The sequence below is a fragment of the Pelobates fuscus genome, chromosome 2, assembly GCF_036172605.1.
Source record: "Pelobates fuscus isolate aPelFus1 chromosome 2, aPelFus1.pri, whole genome shotgun sequence".
Classification (NCBI taxonomy): Eukaryota; Metazoa; Chordata; class Amphibia; order Anura; family Pelobatidae; genus Pelobates; species Pelobates fuscus.
In genome coordinates, this window is record NC_086318.1 from 17,176,930 (window position 1) to 17,189,983 (window position 13,054).

At 42.4% G+C, this 13,054-nt stretch overlaps 1 protein-coding gene across 2 annotated transcripts in view; it reads right to left on the reverse strand.

The window, feature by feature from the left end:
* Positions 1 to 13,054, reverse strand: part of SCARA5 (scavenger receptor class A member 5) — a 389,331-nt gene that overhangs the window by 116,732 nt on the left and 259,545 nt on the right. For both annotated transcript variants that reach the window (XM_063441974.1, XM_063441975.1), the window contains one exon: positions 7,871 to 7,969. In XM_063441974.1, coding sequence (XP_063298044.1) covers positions 7,871 to 7,969 — 99 coding nt within the window. The remainder of the gene's footprint in view (positions 1 to 7,870; positions 7,970 to 13,054) is intronic.

Sequence of the window (13,054 nt, forward strand, 5' to 3'; positions counted from 1 at the left end):
TCTGCTTCCTCTTCCCCTGTCTGCTCTTTGGGTGTAGAAACCCCTTGACTGGTAGTTGGGGAAGAAGGATGAGGTGGGGGGTCGCTGGCGTTGGCCTGAGGCCCAGAAGCGGCTGACTGTACGACCCCTTGAACGGCCAGCCCTTCCAAAAACCCGAGAGGGTTGTTGGTGGAATACTCTTTTCATGGATGATTGTGCTTTGTTCAAAGTAGTGTATAAGTTTACATGCTTGTGTAACTCTTTGATATAGGGTTCTCCAAATAATAGACCCTTAGCCTTGGGGCCCAATTCTTTGGTGCCCAGATCAGTTAATTTGGCATCCATACGCAGCAGCACTGCTTTTCTACGCTCCGTACGTAGGGAAGTATTTGCATTGCCCAGCAGGCAAATGGAGCGTAGTGCCCATTCTCTTATAACCGATGGGTCTAAGGGGCCCTCGTTAGTGAGGGCTTCATCAGCCAAAAGTAGAATTCTTGCCAGGGGCCCCAGGACATCCAACATCTTGTCCTGGGTGAGGCGTAGGCTGCGCTCAATGCCCTTTTTAGGGTCACGGCCAGTTCTGGCTAGGTATGTGCAGAGCATTAGATCGAACTCCGGGGTCATGGCTACCTTGTCCGGCAAGGTCGGCCTAGGGCATTCCGCTCTTAGGCGCTTGCGGACCTCTCGGTCTAGTGGTCTCCTGATCCAGAAATGGATATATTGGGAGAGATGAAATGGGAGTGACCATTCCGAAGACCGAGGATATCTGATATGCCGTGGGTCAAATAGGGGTTGACCCAGTGTATCCATAAAGGTTTCGGCGTCTTCCGAAGGGTTCTGTTCGGGTACAGAATCCGCTGTTGTGAGATCTCTATTAAAATCTTGAGGGAAAGGTGCCCCTTTAAAAGAAGCCACAGGCCAGTCTTCTTCATCTTCAGAAGAGTGGTCGGCTTGCCACTCATCTAGGATGGCCAAGGGGTGTAAATCAAAGGAGTCGTCCTCTTCCTCTGACAGAGTAGGTTGCACGGGATGTTTAGTTTTGGTGTCAGTCTGTTTCGGGCATTTTGCCGGTTCTTTCCCCTTGCGTTTGAGGGGTTCTGGCCCATCCCCTTTCCAATATCTTTTATTGGGTTTGGAAGGGTTCCTTCTTGTGGAATCTGAATCATCCGCCTCTTCCTCAGAAGGCGGGGGCTCAGAAGTTTTTGGGTCTTTAGGCTCAATGGGCAGCACCCGAGCCAGGGCCTTTTCCAGTGAAGCGGCAACAGCCGCATTTATAACAGCTTGTAAGTTTTGGTCTTGGATTGAAGCCTCCATAGCAATAGTGATGATACCTATGGGGCAGAATAGGCCAGCATTAGAATGTATTTGAGGCCGTCCGAAATAACACAAAACTTTATTAAAATGTTTTAAAACAGTGCAAGCTGTAGCTGGGGGTCACCCAGACTTAATAACCTCAGGGAGTAATATTTCAAACCCGTATAGAGGTATAGCGGCACAGACAAAGCGGGCCAATCATGGGCTGTATATCATAACAGCAATCATAAATATATTTAGGGATTTAATCTTACAATAAATCAGTATAAATGTGATGAAAAACTCAGGTTGAATGGTAATGGGGTAATCCCAACAGAAATGAGATGTTGAATATAAAACCGAAATATAAATATTTGGTTCCAAGTAGTACTTTCAATTCACCACCAGGGGGAGTAGTATAAGCCAGTAACTCATCAAATTGAAATTACAGAGTGAGGTATTTCCAAGGGGAGTGAAATCAAGCCTACTCTGAGGTAATATTATTATTATCTGAAAAATAGTAGTGTAAAATATATATATATCTTTATCCAGGTGTTAGAAATAAAGGAACTGCTGAAGTGCAGTTAAAATGGCCGCCGTGCGGCTATTTGGGCTCCGATCGCGGCTCCAAGAAAATGGCCGCCGCGATCGTGCTCATGCGCACAAGGAAGAGAAGCGGCCGTTTGGATCTCGCAGAGGTGTGCGAGATCCAAGATGGCCGCCGTGCGCGCTCGGGGCCGCTGGAGGCGTTCTCCACGGCCCAGAAAGCCCGGGAAAACGGGGCAAAATATGCCGACCGCAACCCGGACTGTTAAAAACGGTATATTTGAAAATTTAAATATAATACATTCGATAGATATACAAAACAGAAATGTAACTGTAAGAATGAGAAAAGAAAAATAAGGTAGAAATAAGAACTAAGTTAAGAGAAACTTAGGGAAAAAATAAGATAGGGTAGGAAACAAACGCCTAGGAATAAAAACCATATATAAAGTGAAATTATGACAGAAACGGATAGGTAAAAAATAAAGAATAAAGAATAAAGAATAAAGAATAAACCACAGAAACCACAGAAAAGTAGGAGACAGTGGCACTCTGACCTGTACTGGTGTGAAGCAGCAAAGAAAGAGGAAGTGACGTCACAGGGAGGGACTTTTATACCATGTTAAATTTTTCTGATTGGTTATCCTGTTACTAAGTAAAAAAGTGCTGCTGTGAAGCTTAAGTAAAGAAAGTCTTAAGCAAATACGAAGCCTCCTGTCATGTTATAAAATTACCAAATCAATCCAGCAGTCTTTTCTGAGTAAAGGCGAACCTATTACGCAATTTACAATCTGCCCTGCTGGAAGCACTCTGTGACAAGTCCTCTTTACCTCTCTTCTCTATTTGACTTTCCTCTCGTTTTAGCTGCCTGTACCTCTCTGTTCTTTCAACACATTTTGGTTTTCTCCACATTTATCATCAGCTCATTCTTACTCTTTTCTGAATTGTCTCTCCTCTCCTTCTCTATTCCTGCCCTCTCGTTGTAGCTCCCTCTACCCTCTGTATATTTCCTCTCTCTAAATTTACAGCAAGTAAGAATATATAACAGAACAGAGTAATAAAGACTACAATAATAACAATGCTAAATCAGCTTCTACAATACTAAAGGTGGTTTCAGTAGGTCACAAAGTCCCCTTAAATGTTTCAGAAAAGCTCGTCGCCTGGCTGCTCATTCAGCCATAATACCCTAAAACAAATGCATTTATTTACCAATTGAGATGTTGGTATACACACAAAGTATCTTTTAAATGCAGAAAATAATTCCTATCTCTCTTTTAACTATACATTTATGTCAGTATGAGGGCACGTTCCAAAACAACATCTTTAATTGATTGCATTAATATACCTCTAAGGAAATTATTTAATATATAAATATAGATTGTTTTTTTCCCGCGTGTCCTTTTCTCCCTCTATTGTTTGCTTTTTCTCACTTGATCTGTAAACCAATAATATGGAAATATTTAGCAGTACACTGATTGGCCCATTTTTGCACCCTTATGCGTTCTTCTGATTCGTTTCCAAATCAGAATCTTGGTTCAGAAAATCTGCCAGAGACAAACTGACATTTGGCAGAAATTGAGTTGTCCCCAAAATATTCTATTTTCAGGATAAATGACTCAGATTTTCACTTGATCTGTGAATAAAATCCATATTTAGTGATTTATAACCATCAACCACTATTCTTACCATTTAGCAACCTTTTATTTTGGTACCACAGACAGATCTCGGAATCACAAATCAAACTCAACAGTCAGCCCAATGTCGGTTTTATTTAATTTGTGAATCATCCATATGCCAGTCCGGAATTCATGGTAAGTCACGGATCACCCAAAATTCAGATGAATCATGATATGGGAGAAACTAAATTCACAAGCCTAGTATTTCATATTATAAGTAAATATTACAATAATTACAATATTATAATATTACTAGTATTAATTATTTATAACATATTTTACAGCACTGTACAATAGGTCAATAAACCAACAAGTAGTTTGAACAAGACAAGTTGGGCTCTGCTCAAACCACCTTATATTCCAATGGGAGTGGGTTTTATTACACAAAGGTAAGGCTAAAACATATTTCACACACAAAACTAGTTGGTTGACAGGAACAGTTACAATAAAATGAAATATTAAATGTCAAATGACATAGCTGGAGAAGAGAAAGTAAAGTTGGTTAGGGAGTTTTGGAAAGGGAGAGAGAAGAACGCTAACAGTTTAGCTGATGTGCTTTCTTGAAGAAGTGATTTCTTTTATGAATTTTGTTTTTTGCATTAATGAAGACTGAGGGAGAGTCTAATGGACCAGAGAAGCAAGTTCCATAGGAACAATGCAGCCCTAGAGACGTTCTGAAGGTATCAGTCAGGGGTACAAATATACATTAAGAACAAGCACGGTTCTTTGACAGGAGAGAGGGGTCTGGACGTGACATATTGATTTTACAGTCAGGATAGGTCATAAATGGCAGTTTAAAAAGTGATTTGTTAGTGAAGACACAAAGATCTTGGCAAATAGTTGCAGGGACACTGAGAGGTAGTTCACTGGGGACTTTGGTTCAAGGTTGGACTTTTTAAGCACTGGAATTTTGTTCCTTGAAGGGAGGAGAATAGATACCAGAAAAGAGGAAGACATTTAATATTTTAGTGAAAAGCAGAGTTAGAGATGGGGGTAGAGTATGAATAATGTGTGAGGGAACATCATGTGGGATGGGAGCACAGGATCAGTGCAATAAGCTCACACCTGCAACTGTGAAAATGCACTAGTGCTTAACCTTCAGTCCATTACATTAACTGGCATTTTGATACTCAGAGGTAAGTTTATAACACCTACGTCTGCTGCACATATTAACCCCAGGAAACAATTCAACACATGTTTACCGAGGCAATCAAACACGAAACTCTCACCAAGTCGCAGGTGACACAACTTCTGTATGCGTTGATACTTGTTTGTCACGTCTTTACATTGGCCTTCTAGAGATTACCGTCCCGGAATTCTCCGACAGCCAACGTTGTTAGCAGAAAGACACAGTTCACTTTTATGGAATGCAGCCAACAAGTGTGTCTGATTTTGACCAGAAAGCCGTGGACGTTCGGGCTGGAACCCTTTCTCACCAGCAATCACTCATAAATTGTTTTATTTCTCCTCAGGAAGATCTGTGTCAATTGTATTAGCTTTCCCATCGACCCAGGATGTTTTATTACCGCAGGGACTGTATCTCTAACCTCACCTCTGACTTCATTTCATCATGTTGTTTAAACAGTTGATAGTTTAAGAGGCTGAGAACAATTATTGGAACTAGTTTCTTTATTTAAGAAAATGAGTATGCAGTTTATTCTTATTTTCCAAGAGATTTATTAGGATGTCACAGGTACTCTCTCATAACACACTTTATGCAGATTTATGGGAAATTGAACAAGCAAGATTATTTAATACAGTGATAATTTATGGTGAATTTCAAATTTAAGGCCAGAGTAGCTGAAATGAAAGGATAGCTGAACTTTTCCAGTTTGGCTATTTTGACCTTAAATTTTAAATAAATTTTGAATTCACCTTGAATTCTCACTTTAGTAAATAACCCTGTAGGTATTACTACAAGCAGTAATACTAGGAGATATTTTCAGGGTTATTCACTAAAGTCCAACAAAATTCAACAAAACGTCTGGATTCATTAACGTCTGGATTTTGTAATTCAGGTCCCCAACCAGGCCAGAATTTGGTCTGGGTTTCAGTTGTACCAAATCCAGGCCGACTAAATGAAATCCAGGCCCGGAGACTTCAACTTCGGGCCCAGATTTAAAAAACATGCCAATTATGTGCTCGCTGGCATTGCTTTGTAAAAGCATATATAATGCTCATTCTACAACGAACATTCCTCCATTGGTCAAGATGGATACATTTTTTTTTGTGATGCATTTTATTTTTTATTTTTTCGGCTATCTGGCCTTTTTTTAAAATATTAATTAGTGATGATGGTTATTGTAGAATTGTATTTGCCCTTTTTGGGGGCTGAAGAACAGAAGAATTAGAATAAAGTAAACTTCTGGTAGTAATTATGATATTTTTTTTCACAGGTTTTAGATTTATTGGCCTTCTCACTATTAGTAGGATGAGGGAGGTAGGTAGGGAGGTTGGCTAGGGGATTAGGGGATTGAATGGGAGCTAGGGGAGCAGACAATAGGTCCACTCTTTTTTTTATTATTAGGGACACGACCCACCATGCATGGGTGGGGGCCATGGGTGGAGACAATTGGTCTGCCCCTTTAAAAATAACATTAGGGCCCCCACCTGGCACCCAGGGGAGGGGGGCCAGGTGCTGACACTAGGTCTCTCCCTTTGTTATTAATATCAGGGCCCCCACCCATGAGTAACAGGTTGGAAAACTATTGCCCCCCTCCCCTGTGAATGTTTAAAGTAGTACCCACCCAATAGGCAGGCTAACACCTTTACGTTAGGAATACATGTTTGTTTTCCAAATGCTATAGTGTTCTTTTGAATATGTTTCTTCTGTCTTGCTAAATTAAGAAACATCCAAATGGCCTTAGTAATAAATATTATAATTGACAATAAACTGCTTCTGGTTTTTATTAGATGTCCAATGGACTAAAGATAAAGCAGGGTAACTAACCTTGTCCCTCAGTTTTCCTATTATGTTTATGACAGATTTGATGTCAGAGTATGATCAATACTGTAGCTTGAACAGAAAGGTTGATAGGTATTAGAGCTGATGTAAACAATATAGTCAATAATATCCAAGCAGCTATACTTCAGTAGCAGCTAAGCAGTCGTATGTATAATGTGTTGTGTTTTCCAAATAACACAAACAGATAAACAGAAATAAACAGATAAACAGAAAGAAACAGATAAACAGAAATAAACAGAATACAGCGCTTATTATAGAGGTAGAATAATACCTAAAAATAATTAGAATAATCACCTTTGTAATAGTATGGAAGGAGACCCTGGTCTCGTATGTATAATGCACCAGATAAAATGAATACCTATAAATACAAATAGCGAAACATAGTGCAGATCATACAGATTAAAGGTATATATGAAAATGTGAAATTTAAAAAGTCAAAAAAAGTGCACTCCCCTGATGGTAGGAGGCAATAGTAGTCAACTGGAAACCAGGATAAAAGAAAATAATTATTTTTCACTATTTGTATTCATTTTATCTGGTGCATTATACATACGAGAGCAGGGTCTCCTTCCATACTATTACAAAGGTGATTATATCTCCCTCTATAATAAGCGCTGCATTCTTTCAATACTGTATCTTAAAGAAACACTATAGGGACACTATCTTGGTAAAAAAAAAACACATGAATGGTCACTGGCCCCCCTTACTCCCCTTAAATATTAAGAAAACTTACATTATTTCCACTGCCATCATCTGAATTGATAATCTCAGCCAATCATAGGAAAGCATTGGATTGGCTGAGATTGTCAATTCTGATGTTCTCAGCCAAGGAGGTGGGGGCAGGACCAATGTTGCCCTAGCCGATCAGCATCTCCTCATAGAGATGCATTGAATCAATGCATCCCTATGGGGAAAGTTCAGCATCCCTATATAGAGTGTGGAGATACTGAACCTAAGTACCATGTGGCCGACTGAGGAGTGATCACTAGAGGTGTTCCTAAACTGTAATGTAAACACAGTCTTTTCTCTGAAAAAGCAGTGTTTACATTAAAAAGCCTACAGGGACTAACTATACTCACCAGAACAACTCCCTTAAGAACAGCATGATGGCCTAGATAACTCTGGTTTTAAGACGGATAGTATAAGTCTTCTCTCATGCCAGTGATTCCAATAACAGCAAGACAAACTGGATCTGTTGCTCATATTGATCTTCTGATTTTATTACTATAGTTATCCCATCACACAGCTAAAAAAATATAAACTCATGTTATTGGTGTACCTTCAGATCTTCCCCCAATCAAATATGTCTGGCTGGTGCACAACAACTTCTGAAATGAAGTCCAACCCATGTCAAACATGTGTAACAGTGTGGTATTAGTACACTGTACTCAAAATAATACCATGTAATCCTTACCTTTTAACCCTCTTAGTCCGACAAGTCCAGGTGGCCCAATATTCCCATCATCTCCTTTCATACCTCTCTCGCCAGGAAGTCCTCTCTCTCCAGGAAACCCTGTAAGATATAACATATTAACATACGTCAGTTAGAGAAGACATTTATCATTGTAAGCAACAATAGACATTTTACCACTTCAAAATTCAACTACGCTATAATAGAACTAAATAAAGTAAAGTCTAGATGGAACTTAACAAAATGGAGTTCCATTCCTTAAATGTACTATTAGCTGAATCCAATTTATTTTTTTATAACTCTTTATTTTTGTAGTGTGTAATTTAACAAGAGAGCTTGCGTCGTGACGACAGCCAATGCAAGCCCATTTATAGCAACAGAGCATGACAACATCGTTTATTAATACTGAAAATCTATGAGTAGTGCAAGCAAGGTTTGGCATTTGTGTGTTCCTTAGTATTGACATTTTGGGTATGCATGCATGTGGGTTGGCATGGTGGTCTAACAGTAGAAAGAGAACAAACAATGCTAGACATAAAGTTAATAATGAGAATGATAGTCGGAGCTCAGGTGTGGGTTGTCGCCTCAATGTGCCAGCTGGCATTACCACCTTAAAAACTGTGGCTTGAGGGTAAGAGGTGTGTTATTAGACCGGCTGGTCTGCATGGGTAAAAAAATATATGGGAACTAAGGTTTAACTGTTAATAATAAAAGTAAAAGGACGCAACGTGATTTGATATAGGTGCCATCTAGTTCATGGGATGCCTCATTTGAGAGGTTAGAATTCTCGGCCGAGGTTCAAGTCATCACTACCGAGTACGGCGTGGGTTTCTGCGGGATAAAGGGGGTGATCCAAGCTGGGTCCCAGGTGTGAGTGCGCTGCTGTGCCTTAGCCTGCCTGTTTTGGTTGAGGGAGTCCATAGGAAGTCCCAGATTGTGCAGTAGAGCTGTGGCCTCTTGGAGCTTTTGTATGTGGTGTCTCTGTGGTAGACCAGAAGCGTGCGGGAGGGGTGCCATTGGTACCACAAGTTGTGGTGCTGTAGGAGTATGGTAATCGGTCTGAGGCATTTAGGCCAGGGTGCTTCCTGAGAGGTCGGCGTAGAAGGTGAGAGACATTGATTCGAATTGGTACAGGGTTTTTTCCTTCAGGGCATTGAGGACAGTGGTTTTGTCAACCCCACTTCTGAATTGGACCCCCTGGTCCCTTGGCCTTCCAGTTGCATCACTCTGGCTTGTTTTGGAGGCAATAATGTCTCCCATAAACACCTTGTGAAAGCAATTCGACGTCTTGAATGGTTTCAGCCACCCCACGCACCTTAAGGTTGCTGCGGCGCCTGGTGTCTTTATGCTTCTGATTTTGCACCCGTAAGTTCTGGACCTCCTGTTGCAGTGTTACTATATGTTTGTTTGTGACGGAGCTCCAGTACTCTGACTAAGTACCTCGACCAAGTCTGCTACCTCTTGGTTATCAGGGACCCTGGAGCACTTCATATCCAGTCACCGAGGCTTGTCTGAGATCACTGAGGGCCTTTTCCACCCTGGACCAGGCTAATGTGCATACAGCCCTGGACACCCTCAGCTTATATCCCATTCATATATCATCATCAGCTTATATCCCATTCCCCAAACACCAGACGACACATGGTATAGGTTAAAAAAGCAACTAACTTTACTAGACATAGCACAAGTATTTTAAGCCCCCAATAGCCTCATTTACATACAATGGTGACTAGAGTACTATAGTATTCGGAAGGGTGGGGTCAAAAATAGCAAGGGAGATTGAGAAGAGACAAATCAGCCAGTTTAAACTGGTCTGGCAGTGTCCCTGGGACAATGCCCTGCTGGGGAAACAATAGGACAGGAAAAAGGGGGAGGGGGAGAGGGAGTGGCACAGACAAGCAATAAGTTCAACATATATTTTTTTATACTGTTACTCTTAATAAAATGTATTTATTTTCTATAGATGTTTATTTTGGGGTGGTTTGAAGGGGAACGACCCGTCTTGGTACGAGGTGGTTTCGCCTTCATCCCTTATTCTTTATATATTTTGCGCTTTGTGCAGGGTTATGCCCTTGTTGCCACCCCTGTAACCCATCTCTCTTTGTACCCCCTGCTAGTTTTCTAGCTAGGGAGCACTGTTATTCTCAATAAGTTCAACATACCCTGCACCAATAATGGGCACAGGGTGACCAAAATTCAAAATAAATCTGGGGACCCACACACAACAGTTGGTTCGGTAAACGAACAGGGGGAGTACATACAGCCAAACAAAGGGAATAAAGGTGTAGCTAGAGCATCCATTCTGCTACTGTGGTGAGTGTTTGTGGCTTTCGCGCCCTCCAGAGCGCCCATGCGGCACGCAAGGCCCTGTATGTCGCCGCGGACTGCCGCAACATCTGCCGAGATATTCTTCTGGAGCTCTTCCAGGAGTTCCTTCAACAGGCAGTGTCAGGAATGTCTGGGCTGTGCTGTGGTTGTATTGCTGACGGCAGGATCTGTTCCTCCACTCCACAAGAGAAATCGTTCCTTGAAGTTGGATCCGCAGTCGGAGAGGGTGGCCATTTTAGTCCCTGTCGTGCCCTGTGCCTGCCACCATAGATCACCAATCGTTAAGCCCAGGTTCGGCTTGTCCGTTTTTTTTTTTTTTCTACCCATACTGATTAGGCTTTGTGTGGAGGGCCTGCTGGACACGATGGCTGCGAGTAAGGTGGCTAAAAAAACTGGTTTTGTGTTTGTGTACCAGAGCTCTTACGTCTTGCGACTGCTCACTTCTGCAGTCAGGCTCCGCACCCCTGAACAAGGTCCAAAATTGATGTTTTGTAATGAAAATATTAATTCTAGTAAATAAAAAAATCTAGTAAATCTAGTAATAAAATTCTAGTTTGCCCAATAACAATGAGAGCTACACTAACATTTGAATTCTGCTCTCTCACTCAGGATCCCATTCTCTCTCCTCAGCTATCTTGGCATATCATAATTTAGAAAGGCCTTTGGTGTTCTAAGGTTTTATTATGATGTTTCTAGAATACCTCAATGGATTCATTTTTCCATAATATACAATTCATGTGAAAAAAATCTTGCACTTAAAGGCCCAGTGTGTTGATAACTTACCTGGCACTATACATGTCTAGCAAAATGACACAGAATTGAAACTTAAAATGAGACAGATGGGTTATAGCAACATCAGAATAACCACAACAGAGGTCTAATATCCAAGATCCTTGAGAGAGTTGTGTATGCGAGATTGACAGATTTCCTCAAATCCAACTCTCTGCTTGACCTGCTTCAGTCTGTATTCCGCGCTCGTCACTCTGTTGAAACAGCTGTGACCACAGCATCCAATGATTTAATCACTGCTAAATCTCACAGCCATTACTCTATCCTAATTCTCCTTGATCTTTCTGCTGCCTTTGACACTGTTGATCATCAACAGCTTCTTCTAGTGTTTCTTTCTCTGGCCCGGCCTCTTCTCCCCATCCCCTCTCTCTTGGTGTCCCTCAAGATTCAGTCCTTGGTTCCCTTCTGTTCTCCATCTATATTGCCTCCCTTGGTAAACTCATCAGCTCCTTTGGCTTACATTAACATTTATTTGCAGATGACACGCACATTTACCTGTCCTCTCCTGATCTCTCTCCGCCCATCTTGACTCATGTCTCTGACTGCCTCTCCGCGATTTCCATTTAGATGGCTGCTCACTTCCTTAAACTCAACCTGTCCAAAACAGAACTTCTGGTCTTTCCTCCCTCAAGTGTTGCTACTCCCGTGTCTGTCTCCCTCCCAAGTCAACAGCTCTACCATTACCTCTACCTCACAGGCTCGTTACCTAGGTGTTCTCTTTAACCCTCATGTCCAGTCGATCGACAAATCCTGCCACTTCCATCTCAAAAACACAGCTCGCATCCGCCCCTATTTAACATCAGACGCGGCTAAGGTGCTGGTCCATGCCGTTGTTCTTTCTCATCTTGACCTCTGCAATCCCTTTCTCAGTGGTCTTACGTGTTCCCAGATTGCACTGCTGCAATCTATTATGAATGCGGCAGCAAGGCTCATTTTCAAATCCGCCCGCACCTCCCACGCCTCCCCCTTCTGTCAGTCCCTACATTGGCATCCAGTTAGATATAGTGCTCAAGTTAAGATTCTGGTGCTTGCTTACAAGTCCCTACATAATGATGCCCCTATCTACCTATCCTCCCTAATACACAAGTATGTCCAGATGAGGCCCCTGCGCTCTGTTGAAGACCTATGTCTATCCTCTGTCCGTACATCTGATGTTCACCTCCAAGACTCCTACAGGGCTGCACCTTTTCTGTGGAACTCCCTTCCCTTCTCCATTAGACTTTCACCCAGTCTCCACTCCTTAAAAAAAATCTTTGAAAACACACTTCTTCAGGAAAACATATCATTTAAACTGTTAGCGGGTTTTCATTCTCCCTCTCCCTCAAAAAAAAACGTACTAAGTTCTCAGTGAAAACTTTTCTAGCCACCTATTTCATTACCCCTGCGTATACCCTTTGTGTCACTATACCCCACTCCCGCTAGCATGTAAGCTAGAGTAATAACATAATATTAATAATAATAAAAATAAATATGAGTTTCAAAGCTAAAATAAAAATAGACATTAGAACATTCTTCCAGAGTCATAAATATTCTTAATAAGGATCAGAGAATGAAAACAAAAAACAAAACAAGGAACAAGAGTTAGTGGAAGAGTATGCGTGGATCAGTGGCGTACATACCGGGGTCGCAGGGGTCGCGGCTGCGACCGGGCCCGGCCCACCAGGGGGCCCGGCCGCCCTGCGACCCAGGTATGTATGTCACTGGGCCAGCCTCTTCTCCTGGGGGGCCCAGGAGCCGGCCACCTCAGGGCCCCCCGAGGCTGGCCCTGCTGTCACCCGGCTGTCCGGTCCTGCGGGCGCGCGAGGGAGCACTGTCTCCTGGGTGCTTCCTCTTCAGCTCCCTCGCGCACCGCACTGATACCGGAGCCGGAAGATGACGTCATCTTCCGGCTCCGGCATCAGTACGCGGCGCGCGAGGGAGCTGAAGAGGGAGCACCCAGGGGACAGTGCTCCCTCACGCGCCCGCAGGACCGGACAGCAGGGCCAGCAACACCACTGGACCCCAGGGAATCCCCTCAGCTCTCCCACTGGTAAGGAGGCTGGGGGGATTAAAAAAAAATGTGTTTGTGTG